Source organism: Lonchura striata, chromosome 3 (assembly GCF_046129695.1).
Source record: "Lonchura striata isolate bLonStr1 chromosome 3, bLonStr1.mat, whole genome shotgun sequence".
NCBI classification, from domain to species: Eukaryota; Metazoa; Chordata; class Aves; order Passeriformes; family Estrildidae; genus Lonchura; species Lonchura striata.
In genome coordinates this window covers 47204884-47226396 of record NC_134605.1, presented here as the reverse complement: position 1 = coordinate 47226396, position 21513 = coordinate 47204884, and the positions used below count along the sequence as shown (strand labels likewise).

The 21513-nt window shown below is 33.9% G+C and overlaps 1 protein-coding gene across 3 annotated transcripts in view; it reads right to left on the bottom strand.

Moving 5' to 3' along the window:
• FMN2 (formin 2) overlaps nt 1-21513 on the bottom strand; it is a 160365-nt gene that overhangs the window by 61920 nt on the left and 76932 nt on the right. For all 3 annotated transcript variants that reach the window (XM_077782124.1, XM_077782126.1, XM_077782125.1), the window contains 6 exons: nt 14179-14240; nt 8202-8293; nt 7937-8066; nt 6867-7013; nt 4976-5035; nt 4676-4796 (listed from right to left, as the gene is read on the bottom strand). In XM_077782124.1, the coding sequence (XP_077638250.1) occupies nt 4676-4796; nt 4976-5035; nt 6867-7013; nt 7937-8066; nt 8202-8293; nt 14179-14240 (612 nt within the window). The remainder of the gene's footprint in view (nt 1-4675; nt 4797-4975; nt 5036-6866; nt 7014-7936; nt 8067-8201; nt 8294-14178; nt 14241-21513) is intronic.

Sequence of the window (21513 nt, the reverse complement as noted above, 5' to 3'; positions counted from 1 at the left end):
CTGAGAATATGAAAAGATACAAGGATACATGTGTGTTTGTGAGAGAGAGAGGCAAATAGAATGCTGCATTTTTTTTTTAAACTTTGGTCTGAAAGCATTAATATTACTTATTAAAGAACTAATAGTGGACACAATCTTATTTTGCAAAGTAATTCCTTCACCCCGGACACAGATTTGACCATGAAGTGGAAATTTCCATTTCAAACTACAGTTTGATGGAACTCTCAGGGCTGGGAGCTTTTTCTCAGTATTGAGGGTAACCTTTACTGAGGCAAGAGGAATGACAAGCCTATTGCTGTCCAAACTCACTGAGTTGCCTTTGACACCATCCCAAACACAACCTTTAAAAGTGTTTTTGCAGCACAAGATGGTGCTTCCAATTCTCTTATTCACACAGGTGGTGTTAAACACAAGAGCACTTAAGAGCTCTACAACTAGCAGGTCCAAACTGAATAGGTAACTTTAGGTGACTGTAAGAAGCACTGAAAAAAAACCAGGGAATGTTTTTTATTTTTCCAAGATACCATGGGGCTTTTCTTGGAACATAGTTTTAAAATACAAAGTGTTCTGCAAATGCTTAACACTTTATAAACATTCTCAGTCACATTTATGCCAAATCAGGGAGATGTACTGGGCCACACAGCCTAGCATCTTTTGGATGGAGAATTTTCAATGAATTGTAAACACTCAGAATATGAAAAGAAAGCATCACTAAAAAAGTAATATTAATTATCATAATTATTGCTTGTAGTCAGTTTCCAATCAAATATATAAATACAACATTATGACACATAAACAAGTACTGACTTCAACTAAATTTCATAGCAAGCTGCACTTCATTGTGCTATTAATCTCTTCTCCTAGTCAGACTTACTTTCGGCCTGACATTGTTTCTAATTCCCTTTTAGCTGAGCTTCAGTGAAAGTTTTGCAATACATGACAAGTGATGAATTAGTTTCTGATTAGCAATAATAAACTTAATGTTGTAAGGCTATAATGTAATGTGTAGCCAAAGAATAGCTTCTAAACATGTTTAACTTGCTATAATCCTATAACTCTCAATGCTATTCTAGTTCTTTCCTAAACTAAATACATTTGGAAGAATTTCATCCACATCCATTGTGGATTTGGGCCAGAAATCCAACATTTTCCTAAGCTAAAGTTTTGGCTTAAGAGAGCGTCAGAGCAAAGAGGGTTAGAATCTTGATTGATTTAATAAATGTTTACCACATCTTTCTGCTCCACCTGAAGCACTCTGAAGTGTCTAGAAAAACCTACTGATACTAATAGTTATATAACAGAGGTCCTAATCAGTGAGTGTCACACACTGCTCCTGTGACCCTGGATGCCCAATTTTCTTCACATGGTGAGTTGATTTAAGTCATGTGGCAAGTGCTAAAGTTTCGTCTGTGGAATGACATAGGAACAGAAGTCATTGCTTGGCATGACTGCATCAAGGAACATTGCTGACAGCCAGGAGAGATCAAAAGCAGATCAAGTTGCTTAACAAACTATATGTCACTGAAGTCAAAAAGGCTAAAGTGGGAATCCTGGAGAGCTGTGAAATCTAGGAGCAACAGATGGAGACAAACTCACTTGATTTGTTAGTAAGAGGATCTACTTGTTCTTTGGTCTTCTACCTTAAAAAAAAAAGTGGTATATAAATGTTATCCTTTGGATATTTATTATTTAAAAATCCAAATTTCTATCTTATTCATCTCGGAACAGGCACATGGCATGCTTCTAGAAGTCCTTGGGACTTCCTCTTTTAATCTGAAATAGTAGGGGAGATTTTATTTTCTAAAAATTTTACAAACTGCCAAGGCATAGAGTTCATAAACACTTGAAAACGGACAATAACCTTGATAGTCAAAAGGGAAGAAAGCACAGAAGTTTGAATGAGTCCTTTTTCTTTTAAAGCAGTCAGCATAATAATTAATACAAACATAAGCCCAAACTCCAAACTGCGAAAGAGCACATTAGCAAAATTTTACAGAATCATGAAGATTATTTATATCTGCATGTCCCTGTGTACACCACTGGCATCTTTAGATGGTAAAACACAGCAGTACTATAATGAACTCCTATTGTTATGCCTATGAAACTTTTTTTTAATAATAACTGTCCTCTACATTGTGGGTATTCTGTTGAGGTTTTTTAAAATTTTATGAAAGGATATTTCTGGAATGAAATTTACCTTTGAATAATGATCACTGAAAGTTTTCTAAGACAGTAATAAAATATCTGCAGAAGACTTTTTTTCTGGGTGTACCAATGCCTCCTTCTGACATTGTAGTAAGCATGATCTCAGTGCATGATTTTTCGTATATTTGCTAAACTAACATGAACAGAATACCCTTAAACTGTTGATACTGCCTGCATGAGTATTTTCTACAAGTTTAAGTTTCTCAGTGACAAAGAACAAATCAAACACCCACCCTTACCAAATGGTGAAATCCACTCACGAAATTTGCTATCTAATTACTGATGAATCTAAGTCCAAGGTTACAGTCCACATCTCAGTATAAAATTCTAACGTATTCTGGGCACTTATTTCTGTGCCTTTAAGGTCAGTGTTGGCCAGGAATAATCAATACTCATTTACTTGCACTGACTTCAAAAGAATAGGTTCACATTTGGAATTTTGTCAGAATTTTCTCAGTATCATACAACATTCTTCCTGTTCAGACATTTGATAAGGCACTTACTAGCTCTAGCAACTCATAAGATTCCACAGGTTCATTAGTAAATCTGATGGTGTACTTAAAGTAAATGCAGAGAAAAATAACCCCTTTGAAATAATTTCACACATTCTATTAAAAATTGTACTCTGTTTAGACATTATTGTTATTGATACAGGCCATTCTATCTCACTGAACTCATTACAACAATTAAGCTATCAGAATACACAGTATTTTTAGTGTATTACTAAATTTTACTACTACTCCTCTTGTGGTCATGAAATCTTTTAACACAAATGGTTTTTAATTTATCTTGTCACTTTTCTTTGAAAAAGAAAGTCTAAACAAAGCATTTTGCATATCTGGAGGCTATTAAGAAGTCGGACTGGTATTTCAGTCTGGTGTTGAAATTTTCACTTCATATTCAGGATAGGATGCTGCTGGTGCTGTCCCCAAAAATATTTGTACCAAATGCAATAGGGAAAGAGCAATGGTGTTTGTAGTTATTCTTCAGTTTCATTAACTACAGAAAAGACTGACAATGTCTTGAGCCTAAGGATTGGATTGGAAGCACAGAAAGAATTTAACTGCAATCTGAAGGCAGATCGAAGCATGTAATTTCCATTTTTACAGAACCCCTGCTTTGATCACTGCACATTGTGGATTCATTCCACAAGAGATTTATGTCTGCATGCAAATTTCAACTTTGATGTGAAAATATTCAACCATTCATGTAATAACCCATTTTTGGTGAATTTGTGAGGAATTTGTGAGGAAATGTATATTTGTTAGTATGCACCTGAATTCAAGTATCTTTTTTGAATAAGCCAATAAGAGCTAAGTATCTTTCTTCTACATGTGCAAGCTTAGGTATCAGCTCAGATTATCTGGAAGTTGCAAGAAGTCTAGAAACAAGTTTTCATGATTGAATTCTGAGACTTTTGCCCCCCTAGGCTATTCAGGAGCAGTAAATAGATGCTACTACTCTCCACTCCTCAGTGTCATCCTGAATGACTTTGATACAACTTTGAACACTAAAAATACTAAATACTTTAAGTACTCGAAAGATTTAAAACATTTTTTAAAATATCCAAGCAGAAAGTTTGATAGGATCAAGAAGAGAAGGTCAGGTATCATTTGGTAGCCATGATATATTTTTGTTGTAATAGAAAACCTCCCATTCTAGGTTGTCCAGGGATTAATGGATTACCAAACCATTCCTAGGTCTCTAGAGGCATGGCATTTAAAAGCAACAAGGCAACAGTAATATCCCACCTTGATTTGTATCTCTCCCTCAAAGATTTCACACAGTAACATAACTGACCAGTTTAGCAGAGACTTTTTGCAAAAACATTGAAGATTGTGGATCATTTGTGCAAACTACTCCTCCTTGACAAATTCAGTGTTTAGATCCTCATATGAATAAGAAATATATGATAAATAGTCTTCTTTAAAGTCTAGCAAATACATCTTAAGATTGCTGAATTAATTTAAAGAAAACATTTCATAAGAGGAAAAAAAATACTTCCTTTGCATATTACTGTTCAGTAAAGTCCAGATATTTCAAGTGTCTTTAACAATGTCATACATATTCTTTTATCTGCTAGATAGTATTTAGACCTGATTATAAACCATTTTTTTTTTTTGTCATGGACATGGTCCAACCATTTCCAGCGCTTTTTATGGTCAAAGATTTGGAGTCAGCTTGCACAAAGGGAAAAATAAATTAGTTTTTTGGTTTGGTTTTGAAACAGAAGATTTTACCTGTTTTGATGCTGTTTAATTTAAAAACCTTCTACAGGTTACCTACAGAAGATTATGGATTATGGCATAAATGGTCATTGAAAATGAAATTAAAGAAACAATCTACTAACTGAGAAGTTAAAAACACACAACTATTTTTACAGTATCAACTAATTTCTCTAAATAATATGAACAATAATAAAAGAGATATAATAGTAACATAAAATTAGCATTTAATCTAGATTCAGTACCTCGCAAATCTTTCTTCATTTTGCGGAGATCTTTTTGAAAATCATCAAACTTCAGTTGTGAAGCCTGGAAGAGATCCTGTGGATCCGGAAGAGGGAAGATGCATTGTTCTCTTCCAGCATCCTGATGAAAAAACAAATGAACAGTTACCTAGTGCTCATTACTTTTCTGCTATACTAAAATATGTAACCAAAAGCACAGAAAAATACATACACATTTCTGCATCTCACTAGCAGAAGAACAAATTTACAACATTGGCTTGCTTAATCTGAATTTAAGAGTTAATTTTAATTTTCACTCACCTCATCAAAATTACGCAAATAATATGAGACAATGTACGATAGAAGACTTCGGCTGTTATCCTATATAGAAAAGGATAGAATTTGCTGTGTTACTGAAACTTACAGAAAAAAAAAAATCAGAAAAGATAATTCAGATAAATTAAATATTTAGTGTATTAAAAAAAACCCCTGGTTGCTTTGGTCCCTTCACTTAAAAAAAAAAACAAACAAAAATCAAAACATACCAAAAACCCACCCATACCAAAACCAAACCACACCCTGATCCCTGACCTTCCATTTAATCATTAATAAAATGAAGAAAGATAAAACGCTCATGTAACACACTCCTGATTTTTTAAATTCTACCTGATTGTAAACCAAACCCTTACATTCTGAAATTTCCCAAGAAGGAAAAGAGAAATTATTTCTGGGTTCATGTATACAAGTTCTTTTGCAACACTACAACTACAACCAAAGCAAAGTTAAATTAAACAAAGAAAGTTATTTTTAAAAATGGAATTTGGGGTCTAGGGCGGGAAGCACTGGGGGCTGAGGGAGCTTTTTAATTGCTTCCCCTCTGTAATCACTCTAATGAAACGTCAGCAAAAAAATATTCGATTTGAAGAGGATTTTGACAGAATTAAATTTTCAGATATTTTCAGAAAAGGATTTTGTAAGAACTTTCCTGATCAGTCGCAAATTAACTGAAAATGTATCTTGCATCTGAAAGCTTAATAGTCATAATATTTCCAGCAAATTATATACTGAAGTCTTTAGTTACCAAACTAAATTTAGTGTGCCTAAATTTCCTACTGATCAGCACTCTTAAACTGGTGATGTATTGGATCTAGATTCAATTTGATGGTGCAGCTAGAGTAAGCTGCTCTAAATGTGTTGTACTAAAGTGTCATTCACATCCCTGCTCCCTTGGTTTACCAAAGATACCAGCATGCAAGAAGGAAGTTCCTCCACCCATTTAAAAAGGCAAATGGCTGACATGCTCTCTCAACTCAGGGTTAAAGCTCTGCTCACATGACCTAATCCAGCAGCTAAAATATGTATATTTAGTGAGGGACCAGGAAAGAAAAGATCTTGCAGAATTGAAGATCTTGACAGTGACTTGCCAGACAGATGTAGGAACAAATTTTAAGGCTCAAGAGTTATTGCTATAATCTGTCACCTTCAGATAAGGTTTTCCATTAGCCATAGAAACGCTAAGATGGTTTCCTTGTAAACAAAAGCAGAAATTTGAATGCAACCCCAAAATAATTAAACAAAGACAAAAAAAGCTAGTAACACACAAATTACAGTTCAGCACTAAGGAAGAAAAGACACTAATTATAATTCTCTTTACTGAGATGACTACCCTAGACAAATCTTGAATCAAGAAGTACTTTACTCTGATGGCTGCATGTTCCAATGTCAAATACAAGCTCTGTAATCATAGTGTACATAAAGAATTAATTTTGGGTTATCCCAAATGCTCTAGATGCCTATTCAATCATTTTTAGGAGTGACATTTTTCCCTCACAAATATTTTGAATCAGCATAGAACTCCTTCCACTTCAATTATAAACTTTTAACAGTAAGATCAGAGTATTGTTTTGAATTACATGAAAAGTTGGAACTATGAAGTGTACTGAAAGTCAAGTGTACATCAGACTAAGAACTAAAACATAATGTTAGGTATTTTTGATTCTACAGTAGTAAAAAGAGATGGTTAATATTCATAATTCTACAGAAATACATTCAACTCTAGAAGTGTGATCAGATAAGCATAGTAACAAAAGAAGTCCCTTCTACATGCCTTCATAAGCTTCACACCATTCACTCAGAAACAAAGTAATTTTCTGAGAATTTAAGAAATTTCTGAGGCCTTCTCAGGCCTTCAGGAAGTCTCCAATCAACTTACACTGCTCTTGACATCTTTCAGTTTTGGCAGGATATCTAATCCAAACCCATCAGCCTGTCCTCGTGTCCTGTTTCCACCATTCATGTAATTTCCAAAGGCAAGAACCAAACCCAGAACCCGCATAACTCCTGATTCATTCTTCAATGTCTAAAATACAGAGAAAAAAAATTATTTTCAAAGTTCCATTAATATTTATGGCTAATGAGAAGATTTGTTAATATTGTGTTTAGAAATAATACTTGTATAAAGACACAAATAAAGGAAGCTACATTCTACTGCAACATGTAGAAGTAGAACAATGTTAATATGCAATTTTATATGAATGGAGAATCTTATCTCCAAAATGGATACTTAGAAAAAAATAACAGAAAATCTGTACAGTATTAACAGATATGACCTGTTGAGAAAAACAAAATAGTAATCCTTAACTGATACTGACATTGAAAATGGTATATTTAATTTCACAAAAAATTCATCAAGATGTTAATAAAACACTCACATTGAAGAATTAAATATTGTCATTAAATAAAAGAGACTACATAGTAAAATGTAAAACAGTTGAAATGGTTTTAAGTTATTAAAGTACTGATTAAACCTGCATTTAAAAGCTACATATTTGTTTTTCATGGGACTGCAAAATTCCACTAATCTCTTCCGTCTAGATGCAACATTGGTATTTCCAGCTGATTTTAGATATCAGAGATATTATTAAGTTGCACCTTTCTCAACACACACAAGGTTAGCTGAACTAGCATTCCTTTGAAAAAGAGTAATAACAGTCACTGTGAAGAGGGAAGATTTTGCTTTAACAAAAGGAGAAGGTGCACTGTTTTCCAGAGACTGATACACACTGATGGCGAAAGCATTATATAATTTAGAAGCAAAACCTAATCTTAAAATTCAAAATGATGTTAAAGTACAATCATAAATTGTTCCATTCTGCTAACTTTAAGATTTTAAATATTTAAGATATTTAAGTAAATAAAGTGAAAACTTTTGAAATATGAATGAAGTCTAACAAGATTAAAAACCAGAAATTTAGATTTATTTTTTCACAGAGCACAACTTACCTCACACAGTTTCTGTAGCAATTCAAGTTTGCGATGGATTGAACCAATGCTTTCTGAAAACGTTGACTGGAACAGGATGCAAAACACACGTTCTGAAAAGTTTGGAATCAGTGAGAGTTCGTAGAGGAACCTGAAGAAGTGAATAAAGAACAGTGAGTCACTGACAGTAGGTACAGGCTTGGGGGGTTTTATATACATATTATATTACAGCAGATAAAAGTTTTCTGAAGTGAGCAAAACTGCTCTATCATAAGTATGTTCTTACTGTTCTGGCTTATCCAAAGACTTGGCGTTTTCTTTCTCCTTGGATGCCTTGCTATGCTTTTCTATTTTTTCTAGTTCATCTGATTGTGCTCTCTGGAATAAAGGAAAAAAATATAACAAAAAATTGTTGTGAATAGTTGAATATGCCCTTGTAGCAAATCAAATTCATAGATTTTTATTTCTAGCATCTGCTTACAGTAAAACTATAAGTCCACAAAGTATAAAGCCCACAAAGTTTAAGTATAAATAAATCTGATGGAGAATAGAATATCTTGCAAATAATATTGACTGCTAGCAGTCTGCAAAGTATTTACTCATTCAATGATGCACTAAGACAATAATCTTAATTCCCAATTTCTCTTCTTTGCTCATTTACAAAGGGTTTGAATTGAAGGACTCAAGAGGAGAGCTGTATTTCTCTTCCCAAATTTGGTTACATTTGAATGTGATCTGATCTTTAACTATGTATTTAAATAATACATTTTTAAAAATAATTAAAACAGCTTTGTATTGTTTACTGCAATTTAAATTTTATTTGGGATTTGAAAAAAAACACTTTGGAAAAAACCCTATATTTTATTTATAATGGAAATATCATACATATAATACACGAGTACTACTGCATAATTCTTTGTAGTAATAATTTCATTTTTATCTTATAAGCAAAAAAAGACAAAAAAAAAAACCAAAAACAAACAAAAAAAACCTGGCTAGTTTCTTGAAGAGCTTTCTGGCACACTGTGAATTGTCTTCTTCATTGCTCTAATCAATAGAAACTGAGCCTCACTTGTTTCTGTGCTCCAAGTTATGGTAATGTTTTTTTTCCAAACTGTAGTACTGGAGAATGGAATGGCATGGAAAGGAATAAAAGTGAAGTGAAAATTTCTCCTTCTGACCCTTCTTTTGACAATCATAGCAGTTTTCAAAAGAGATTCAAAACATTAATCTGCCCAAATTTTAAAAAAATGGTATATCTACCTTTATTCCTTTAAGAAAAAAATATACTCAGTTTTTAACTTTCTCCACCACAGAACTTGAGAACAACAGTGGAAAATTATATTCTAATCACTCAGATAATGGCAAAGTGTAAGATACACTGCATCTGCATTCTCTCTTGAATGCTTTTGCAGAGTTACCAGAAGAGGGATAGAGCTGTTTCAAATCATAATGCCTGCTTCATCAGGAACCTGAAACCAGAAATTTGGGATTGGACATTTTTTGAGATTGCTGAACATCTCTCCATTTGAAAAGGGAGAAAATACTGATGTGAAATGGAAACATGAAGAGATTGAAGAGTCATATATCAAAAGCCCTTCAGAGTTTCTCTTATTACTTCAAGAAGCCTGGAAATTACTGCAAGAAAATCACTTGACATTTTTTTCATAACAGTTAAAGAGAATTAAGTATTTTAGCAGAGAGCGTAAAACTAAATTGTTATTTGCAAATATTTTAGTATAAATATTGAGAATTCTCTCTCTTCCAGTCTTCTACACAGAGTGAAATATTAGAGTGCTTACCAGAGCAATCTATTACATACATGCATGTTCAAGCTCTTGATGTTTCTCCACCAAATCCCACGGGCAAAGGTTAGGCAGACTCCCTATTCCTTATTTAAGCCATTATTCTCAGGTTGTGTATGCAAAGAAGTAACAACTGTCAAAGATACAAAGGCTAAGCGTGATCCACTCATGGGCAGGCCAGAGGAAAACTCAAGAGAGAAGGTTTACACCTTTCATCAAAATCAAGAAGATGAAGTATACACTCCAAGTTCAGAATCAAACCTGAATTTCAAGTCACTACTTATGGCTCAGGTATCCAGGAATTGTGATCAATGGGTATTTTAAATTCTGACAGAAAAGGAATACTGTGTCTATTGCACAGGTATTATCAAAGATCATTTCTCAGACTTTTACAAGCTTTCTTTATTGCTAATACCTATTTGTTCACCAATTTACAGATGGATATTTTTAAAAAAGCTTTTCTATTGCCCTCCAAATTTGTGTCAAGAGAGAACACTTTCAGTAACTACTTCTCATAAAAGTCATTAACCTGATTTCATAAGCACCTCTTTGAATGTTACTGCTCTTTCTTTCCTTGAATTTTAGCTAGATATAGATATATAGCATCAAAAGTGGAAAAAAAATATAATGCACTAGAATCTGATATTAACTATATCTAAAATCAGACAGCATAAACCTGAATTAAATTACTGCAAAAATATTCTGCTTCAGTTTAATTCTTTCCCCATTTTGTTCCAGAGTATGAATTTAGCCTGTATTTGCTCATACCAAAGTTTGTAAGGGCCCTTTTTCCATATCACAACATAAATCTTATACATTTCCTAGTTAGCTTTTTCTTTCCTTGCAACAGAAACTTAGCTCTGCGTTTTGATCAGTTTAAATGTATGAAATTTTATTTTTTTGCAAACTTGACTTTAAAAGTTTGTATTATATATTTCAAAAACATTGAGTGAGTTGTCTAAGGAATTTTGTCAACAGTAGCTGAAACAAGGATATACAGAGATACCCTGGTTAATAATAAATATGTTCTTTTCAAGTTGGATCATCAGAACTCAAATACAATTTATAGGCTTTGCCAAAAAAAAAAAAAAAATGACATCACATTGTAATTCCTAGTTTAAAATAAGAAAAAAAAATCACAAGAAATAATTTAGGAGAAAGTTTGAATCTAAATGAAAGAGAAGCATCATGCACTTCAGATTTCTAGATGGCCTTTCTCTATTGTGAAGGCATTTTGAGATTTTTGAAAGCATTGACCTAAGTCTTTTAAAGATAAAGACAGTGTAGTCAATTTACTGGGAGCCTAATTATGAAAATATGAATGTTTCTTTTGTGATGTAAAAAGGGCAAATCCATAGATGAAAGATAATAAATTATTTGAGAGCATTTTTAATCCATTTTTATACAACTCTTTTCACCTGCTTGTAAAGATGCAAGCAGAAGCAAACACACTTTGTTTCAGTGATACTTAAGCTACAACCCCAGCTGCTCAGAGGCAACCTGTTTTCAAAGTAAACATTCACTGATTTGCCAGTTGCTGTATTTCTCATCACAACCAATATGTCTCAACACCATACAGCAACTTGAATGAATTTTACCTGCCTTCTCTCTTGCCATTATAGCTGTCACCTGATAGCATTGTTATTAGAGAATTTGTAAAAGCATACTTAAGTATCATTTCCACATGTAGTTTTACCTACAAAGATTCTCCTATTAAAACTGTCTATATATTAATATATAACTCATTATCAACACATATGTAAACAACTCTTTACAAAGCAAGATATACAACCACACTTAAGAGCTATTTGACTGTACAGTACAATGCTGCACTAACACAGTCCCTCTCACTTAATAGAATTCAAGTTAATAATATTAAATAAATTATTGAGGGCTTGGGTCTTTGGTGGGCTGTGGGCTTCTTAGTTTATAAAAAGTCAGTAAGATATATACAATTTCTTTGTGGTTTAACAGGAGTTTAATTCCTCAGTATACAGGAATTGAACCCTCGGGACTCTGGCTTTTGAAATTAGGGTGTGTTTAGGTTTGGAGACTGCCCAAATTTCATTCACGTTTAAGAGGGGAAAGCACTATGCCAGACACATGCAATCAGAAAAAATGATTACATTCTGAAGGAAGACTGTAAAACAAATGCTCCCATATGTTCCACACAGATCAAATAGGAAGACTGAGGGCTAATACAGTGGTATTTAAATATCCAGCAAGAAAAAAAATCTCAATCCAATTAAAAACCCCTAAAAACAAAAAATTAAGTTAATGGCTACAAAGTAAATGGATGCTGGAAAGTTATTCCCATTTACAACACAGGATGAGATTGAGAAATAAGGGAGGAATCAAACATGCCAGGCTCTCTGGTACCACCCATTACTTACAACAGTTATTGAACAATATTGTTATAATTAGCTAGCAAGGGAAGAAACTGCAAGGTCTGAAGTGCTTTGACAAAAGGCTGAAAGGAAAAATAGAAAACAAAAGTCAACTAATAAGAAAGCTTCTCTCAAGAGACAGTTTTATCAAAAAGAAAATCCAGGATTAAATTCAAGTCCCCTTATAAAATCCTTTCCAAGTAAACTGAAGGGTTTTCTTGTAATCTGGTTTTTGGTTGTGGTGTTTTTTTTTGGTTTTTTTTTTTTTTTTTTTTTTTTTTTTCTGTCTTTGACCCAAGCAAATATAATAAAATTGGACTGGTCTGTTTTCCATTCAAAACAAAGAAATATATTAAACATTTGAAAATTTGAGTATTTCCTGAGATTTACACATGGTATTTTCCTTAATCAGGTCATTTCCTAGACATTTTCTGTAATAAGTGAAGGTAATTATAAAACAGACACAATGACATTTGGTTATTTCAATGAACTGCAAATTTGCAAATAATCCATTATATTCGGATTCTGAAGTATATTAGAGATGACATTAAGTAAACATTTGAAATGTTTTAGTACATTATCAATATAAGAGGAATACATTTTCACACCGAAAATAAAAAAAAATCTTGTTCACAATAAGAAAATATGCAACAACTGATTATGACTGCAGTATCTATTCCTTACTTCCTACAAGAAAATCTCTCACATTCACACATATGTAACATATAAAATTAATTCAAAGTTTTTGCATGCTAAAAACTGTATGGCACGGAATATATATGTACTGTGTAAGGAAGCAGATTAAAAGTAATTTAAAATAAAATACTATAGACAGAAATGTTATGGAGCAAAGAAGCAAAGTGTTAATAGACATTTGGAATGTTGTTAGAATAGGTTTTTCTTTTGATCATTATCTTCCTGAGCAGCATCAGTTAACCTAGTTCTTCAGAGATGAATGGCAAAAGTCCTTTCTAGCTCTTGTCAGAATTTTGGGTGTTTTATGTTTTGTTTTGCGCCTCAATTTTTCTGTAAAGTGGACTAGAGCTTGCTATCTCTTCTTCTGCACCTCAAAGTGGATTATTTAGAGGGACTTCATAAACCATCAAATCATTCCATAGCAGGTGACTAAAAGGTAAACTCTAAAAACCAAATATGTGAAAGGTGTGAAATAAATTAACATTATCAGTGTGAAATAAATTAACATTATCAAAGCTGCATGAGGGAAGTTATGGATCTAGTACAACAGCATACACTGGCTTTCAATGCCATTCTGTGGCTCACGGCTTTACATTTTATGTTTCCAAGTTCTTTGGAGGGTAAAGAGAAAGCCTCCTCACTCCTTCAAGAGATGTCTAGCCAGACCTCCATATATCCAGGCACTGACAGGGGTAATGTTCACTGGCCTCAGCCGAAGGCAGAAACATGCTTCTAAGATACACCATTTTTAAGTTTTTATATGACAGGCTTTGTCAAGCTTTAGAGCATGCTTGAGCATATTCTGAATCCTTGATTTTACATACCTAAAGGTCAAATCCCTCTGATTATTACTACCAGACATTTATGAAGCCCCTGAAAGTTTATACTACTTTTTATTACATTACCTTAGAGTAATTATTTTCATTTCAAAGAGTTAAAATTGTTTTGGAGTAATCCCTGAAGAAGCAATAATTAAATGTTCCACAAAGAGAATGATTTCTATTATAATTTTTTTTTTTCAGTTGAGCAGTATTTTTATATTAGTGAAATTACAAAATGAAGTCAAACGTGTAGAGTGTAAGGTTTGATACCATTGATCAAAGACTGCCACACCCAAGAAGCAACAAAAGGAGCAAAACTAATGTCTATTTAGTCATTTAGAAGTTGATCATGTAGAAATACATACACTTCATAAACACACAATGGCAATAGATGCAATTAAAATACTCAAGATTTTCATTAGTTTTGGGGAAAATAAAGTCCCTTCAAAATAGGACTTCTACAATCTTTCTGAATATTTTTGATGCCAACTAAAAATACCTTCACATGGACACACAGTACTCCTACATTTTATGGACTTCTTCTGATTACTCACATTCTCATACAGAGCTTGCAGCGTCTCTAGGTCAACCACAGAGTTGTCCAAGTTCACAACAGCTATAAAAAAAGAGAAAAGAAAAAGGAGTTAGTTGTTCAGGATGATAATCCAGCTGTGAAAGAAAGCTGGTCACAATACTCAGTAAGTTTTTTATGACCTACTGGTCATACAGCTTAAGGTTTTAACTTTATTAATGCCTTGAATAGTGCAGTATAGTATAGCTAGAAACCTGGCAGAGCCAGGTGTCAAGTGTTAAAGAATTCATCTCCCTCCCCCCAAACACACAAACATGATCCCACAAGTATGGCCATAGTCAGAGATCAGAGATAAGCTTTACATCAGACTTTCATGGTCCAGCTGAAAGCATTATAAAAATTTGTAAATCTGCACCACAGCCACATACACACACACATACACACAACAAAGCTCATTCCTGTCGCTGGTTGACTTCAGTCTTAAACTCATTAATCCATAAGTCAGCCAGTTAACTTCAAAACACCTGACAAGGGTCAAGTCTTCTATGCACTAAGCCGACACATTTAGTATGGATACAAAATATGCCTTTCCTGTTCCCAACCAATTCTGGCGCCACACACATACTGTATTTTTTTCAGCATCAAAAAACCCCTGTGGAACAGCTCAAATAGAGCTATTTCTATCTACTTAACCTGGATTAAAAAAAATAATTATTGAGGTACACACATTTAGAAATGGAACCCTGACTCCCCACTTGTTATAGAAATGTTTCACAATGCACAGAAAATATTTGTGCTAACTATTGAAAAGTTGTTCTCAGCTAATATGAAGATTTATTTTTTTCAAATAGTGCTTTTCAGTCTTCTTACATATTTTTGCAAGCACAGAAACCATTCATTTAAAAGCTATATAAGTCAAATTTTCCTAATCTAAATCTTGAAATTTAGAATATTACATTAGAATATATGTGATGGCAATTAATAATTTTTATCATACACCAGTCTTTTCCTACTTTGCACTTCATTAATTTGTACCCTTTTTTTTGTAATGGTCTTTTTGTGTATCTCTGTGTGTGTGTAGGTGCTGCAAGTGCACTTGTACAATAAGCTCAATAATTCCCTAGGTGAGATTAATCTAGAAATTGCAACTTTGATCAGCGATAGAGACCCAGCACCAAGTTAATTTTTGTCCCATAAATTCATGTCCTTAACAGTTACAGAGAAACTCTGTATACACTTAAAGACTACAGAACATAATTCAAGCTCATGTGTTTCTGATTGCCATCTAGAGATAGTACTCTGAGTCTGGGATTTATCATGTTTCCCCTTTCCAGGCCTGAGACATAGTTTTAGTTGTAGTATAAGAAAATTATAAACAAAAAAGTGTTGACCTTGATTAAATTAAGCAGGTCACACTGTATCTCTAAGCAGAGCACAATGCTAACTTTTAGACTAAACCAGATTAAAAAAATCTTTATTTTTTCAGAAATAATGTGTTTTTTTTTATTTTTCCCTTACAGAAATCAATGTAGCAGATAATGCTGATGTGACAGTTAACAGTTCAGAAAACAACATGTTTTTTGTTTTCTTTTGGGGTAGGGGGCACATGCAAAAATCTGCTACTAATTATTTGAGGTATTTTTAAACTTCCCTCCCCATCCAAGTGTTATAATTGTTGCAACAGAGACTGAAAGATGCTCTCCACACAAGGCACAGTATTATACATTGTATTTAATAACCCCTGTTGCTCAATCAGACTATCTGTATGTTTAAAAATGTGCCAAATTTGCCTTGTAGAACTGGACACTAAAATTAGCATGCAAATAGAAACTGGGTCAAGATAGGTTTGAGAGTTCTACTTTAAGAAAACACTAACATCAAGGCCTACATACAAACAGCTTTATTAAACCCAGGATATATTATGAAACTCAGCTTATAACATTTCAGTACTTTTATGCTTATGCAATGTTTTAATCTATGGACACACTTACAACCCTTCAACTATTTATTTGGAGTGTGGCTGTCTTCTCCATACTCCATCCCCCTTCCTGTCCACTCCTGCACTAAGAAATTCAACCTAAATTCCTGCCCTGACTTTTGCTCAATGTTAAGATCACCCACGGATTACTCAGGGAGCAATAGAACACTTTTGTTTGAATGCTTGCAGGAGATAAGAGAACGCCTGGCAAACACAATGGTGCCAGGTCTGTGTACTTTCAACAAAACAGGTATGCAGAAAAGTGTACATACTTCAGGGAGCTGCTTAAAACAAATCAGTCGGAGACAAGGACATTGAGAAGTTAGATCCTAGGATATACCCTTCAAGTCTCTGCCTCCAAAGAGAAATATATTTCTATATGTTTCATCTAAACCTGTATACGTTCATAAGTAGCACCGCAACATCTCACTAGGATTTTTCCATGTACATCTTAGGTGATCCTTGTACTCTGAAGAGTGAGGTTATGAGCTTCTGTTCTTAAGTAAACCTGCAGCATTGCCATACAGAACATAATACCTGGCAAATAAACAATTGCATATTTAATTCCATTATCTAGGCAATTTGAACTGAAAAAAAAATGATGTCTCCTTATGTAGCCAAACTTAGTAGTTAAACATGCCCCCTACAATCAGCATGACTACACAAACATCTAACCAAAGGATTCCATATGTGATGGCAATAGAATGATGAAATGCAGACAAAGATTAATTTCCTCGTATGAAAATATTTTTAGCCGCGCTGCAGTTCCAGTGTACTTTGATGCAAACAACTGGAGAAGGGTTTGTATTAGTCTTGCAGAACTATCTTGGATATTTCACCCAGGTCATTGGTTTAGAAAGTGATTTTTTCTTGTTTCAAAGCTGACATTGAAATTTCTTGGCTTCAACTATTATGAAAGTGAAGAATATCTATTGGCTTTTGCTCTAACAGAAAGAACTTTAATCACATCAGAGCCAGGAATTTAGTTCTTACTGTCAAGATCTCACAGTTTTGTTATTTTCTTGCATTCCTATTGCCACTGCTGCCAGTTAAACCAGCTTCACTTTCAAGCCCTAAAACTGTAAAATTTTTTGATGCATATATATAATATTATGTATATATAGATATACTTAAATCAAATTTGAACCAAGTATGTCTACATGCCCACAGAAAAAATTAATGGAATTACAAACCACCAATTTCTTTTTCTATTTAAGCAAGCCAGGGTCAACAGATGACTACAAAAAATCCACCCAGTAAAATGAGGGGTTGGGGATCAATCACAAATGATTAGTTGATACGATGAAGAACAGAGAAATAGTTTCAAAGGCTTTATAGCCAAATTAAAGGGTTTAGGGAACTCTTGCTGCTCCTCAGCTTTACTGATATTGTCACTGTTTTTGTCACAATCTAAACTGGTATATATATTTCTGCACAGAAATTATATCTTATTATCTAATAGCAAAATATGAAAATTTTAGCAGAATGGAACAGTTTTCTTTCCATTCTGTATTTCTACCGTACAAATGGAATAATATATATATATATATATATATATATATATATATAAACTCATATTAGAAAAGGCAATTTAGATATTAGATTGAAGCTAGAAAGACAAAAGAAAAATGCAAGCAGAGAGACAAAGATGTTCTATTTTTACCAATTGATTTGCAAGTGTTGAAGTTATGTTCCCTGACAGGAGGATATGTTGTTTTTTAAAAAAGTGAGATTAGGGCACATGATAATATTTGGAGGCATATTTGAACTGAAAACTGATGGATCTTCCATATACACAGAAGACAATTTAGAACAGAGATACAATTTAAAAAAAAAATAAACCAACAAGACAAAATATAAAAACTAAACCAAACGATAAATTATCACCACCCTCAAGTCTTCAGGGCAAGATGGTAACCAAGCCAACAACAAGATCAAACTTCTTGCCAGCAAATGTAATCCTGAAGAGGAAATGCATGAGAAAATGCCCTCAGCAGGAGGCTGCAGGATGACCAGTGTATTGCCAGGAAGACTATAAATGGAAGTTGCTATATCTTTTCCTTTGTTAGACAGATGACTGCTGTTGATGGTTATATATCTAGGAGCACATGAACTACCAGCTGTCACTAAACCAAAGCCAAAGTTAGGCAACGCAGACACAGCAAACCTACATTTCCCTGTGGCTACAGATCTAAATCTACCAATAGTACCACTTACATAAGCTGTTAGAGAAAGGACAACTTCCTACAGCTACCCAGTCTTTGGAAACCCTATTTTGTTTCGAAGTCCAAAGCTTTGGCATTTCCTTTTAAAATGAAAAGGCCAAAATTCAAAGTTTCCCACTGAGTAGAATTTCAGAAAGAAAAAAAAAAAAGTGTTATAAACCAGATCCTTTGGATCCAACTTTTGTGTCATAAAACTCTCATTAGCACAATCACATATGGATGACTTCCAGAAAACTGGTATTCAGTTGAATTCTTAGTCTTAGCCTTCCCTTTTCTCAGGGCAGGTTTCAAATCACACTCCATTTCTCTGGCCTTTCTAAGTATGCTTCCTAAGCTTTTCTGTCTCTGGACTCCATCTAAAATTACGTGTCTCCTTCTTGAAACCTCTTGGAAACACTGCTGTGTCCCAAAAAACTGACTAAGCATTTTCCAAATCCTACTTGACTGATAACAGATTACAGTTTAAGTCATCATAAAGAAGCAGTAGCTGAATTAAAACCATGTCTGAACCTGTACTGCCCTACTCAGATCCATCCTTCAGGAATACAAACAAGCAAACCACCTATCCAAATAATTTCTGCTGATTTCCACCTCAATTGACTTCTCCATGACTCTCCAAAAACCAAGCAGCGTTGCTTCAAGAGGCCACTCCTTTTTTCCTCCTGCACATCTTTGCCTCCTTGCTCTCACATCTGCTCTCTTTCTCCAGAAGAACACCAGGAGTTTCTGCAAGACTTCACAACTTCTCTGACAAATGGCAGAAACAGATAGTCAGTACAGCAAAATACAAAGGCAGTTCTATTCTTCTTCACTGAGTGAAGGACCTCCTGTTTCTGCAGCAACTAACCACAGTACTCTTTCCACACACTTCTGTGTGTGGCACTCATCTGGGGGTTGCTCAGCTGCTACGCCCTTCGTGAGACTCTAACATGGCAAGATTATAGGCTACTGAGAGGTTCCAACTTCCATGATACTTTTTCCAGGCTTTGATCCCCAGACATTTTTATTCCACTGAAATAATTTATACCCCAGGAATATTACTGTAAGCTGAAGAGTGAAAAAAACTGAAAAGGCATAAACCAGTCTTACAACAAAAAATTGATTCTGTTGTTATTAAGTACCTGTATCAATATATAAAAATATAGAAACAGTAAGCTTTTTATAATCAGAGTCTCAAAACTGCTACATAATTTTTTAGGCAGAACAGGACCATTAAAATTCATTCAACCAGATTTCACAGGACTTATAATTATTTTAAATTATCTAAAAAGGGTATTTGCAAGAAAAATAAAGGGCATATAAGTATGCAGTATGTCCAGTGTGTCACTTTGAATGATCTTCCTTGAATTATTATTTCTAAGTTAATTAAAAACAATAGCTTCCTCAATAAAAATGTACAGGCAGTAAATTGATATTGGCAAAACCTTAAAAATTTGAGAACTCTGTACAAGAAAAAACATACAAGTCAGATAATATAGAGCTTGATCAACTTATGCTTTTATCAACAAACAAAGAAAAATAATAGCTACAGAACAGATAGAGAATTGGTCTGTGAATACAGAATGGAAGTCTTCTCTGATAGGTGTCTTTGGAGGAAAATGCAACATGACAGATGCAAACACAAGCAAACCAGGGAAAAAAGTTTAAATGCAGACAATTTCATCACGTTCATTGGAATGACTGAGAGCTGCACTGCTCAATTCATAAGTAGATGGGAAAACACCTGCATCAGTGTTCTCATCAACAAAAGAGCCAAAAGAGTCTAAGAAGGTGATCAAAGTGCAATGACTTCTTTTGCTCCTATAAAGATTATGTTTGGATATAATATCAAGCTACTTGCAAAATAAACCCAGATTTACATCCCATAAATACTTAGCATTTATATTTTAAAATAAACTAATCTGTAAAACTTTCAGTCTCTTATTGGTCACAGAAAATGCATGACTTCAAAACTTCATATCCCTTGGCTTGCCCCTCAGTCCCAACCCTGCTCCCCTCCTCCCTTTTCCCCACCACCCCAGTTTTTTCCTTTTCTCCCATATAATTTTTGACATAATTAATCTAAAATTTATAAGGTCATATTTTTATTGGTAATAGTTCCAACAACTTCACAACTACTGCTACTTCTTGGGATTTGTCTTTAAGTAAAAGAAATGTGTCCTAAATGGGACTCTTTGAAATAAATGTTGTATTTACACAACAGTGCTAAAACCTTATGTCCCTGTGCTAATGTAAGCTGTGGCAATCTCACAAGAGTCATGACTGTGTAATTTTTAAAGATCCTCAGAAAATAAGTGAAAGAAAAGAATTCTTAAACATGACTTCCATTACTTGCAAACCACCCCCCGACCCCCACTGAAAATTAGTAGGTGGGGTATGGCTGCACTGAGTTACCATAAATTAAAACTTCATGTTATTACTTACCCTCTTGCCCCCAGTACCTTTGTGATATACTTGTCTATTAAGAAATACTCAAAGTTTTAATCCTAAAAATGTTAAACTGCACAAAGTTAAAGTGCACTAGGGAGACTGGGACTTTAATACAGGTACATACAGCATGGTTCAGAGGCAAGACACCACTTAGAACTGCTTGCACACAGTTTTACTGTGGCACTAATTCACCTTGATCTAAAGCTTGTGTAAGAAACAAAATCTCCATGCAGAAGCCATGGATTAAGTTGAGCTGTTGCTTCAGACTGTTTTAAAATTACTTAAGAGTTTTAAACACCTTCAAGAACATGCAGCCACATTTCTAGGAAGCAATAAAATAATAATCAATTTAGCATGAATATGTTTTGTAAAATGTGAAGTAACAAAAGTAGAAGACTTCATTGAAACTACTGAATCTTTGGCATGACTTTTCTCTTATAAACATAATTCAACTTTTAGACAGTTGTCCTGTTCCCTAACTTGTATCCCTAATATAAAAACTGTATCAATAGAGGTTTTCTACGTATATGTAAATATATATTCATGCATACAACAAAATATACCACCAGTTTAACAAAGCTGTACACAGTTAATATAAACAGTTACATTACATACATTTCAAACAAGTGCCTACTTTGTTAAGGACAGCAGTTACTGATTATGTGAAGTCAAACTTCATACACCTATACAGTTTGTTTACAAAAAGTGTGCAAGTTCAGCTCAT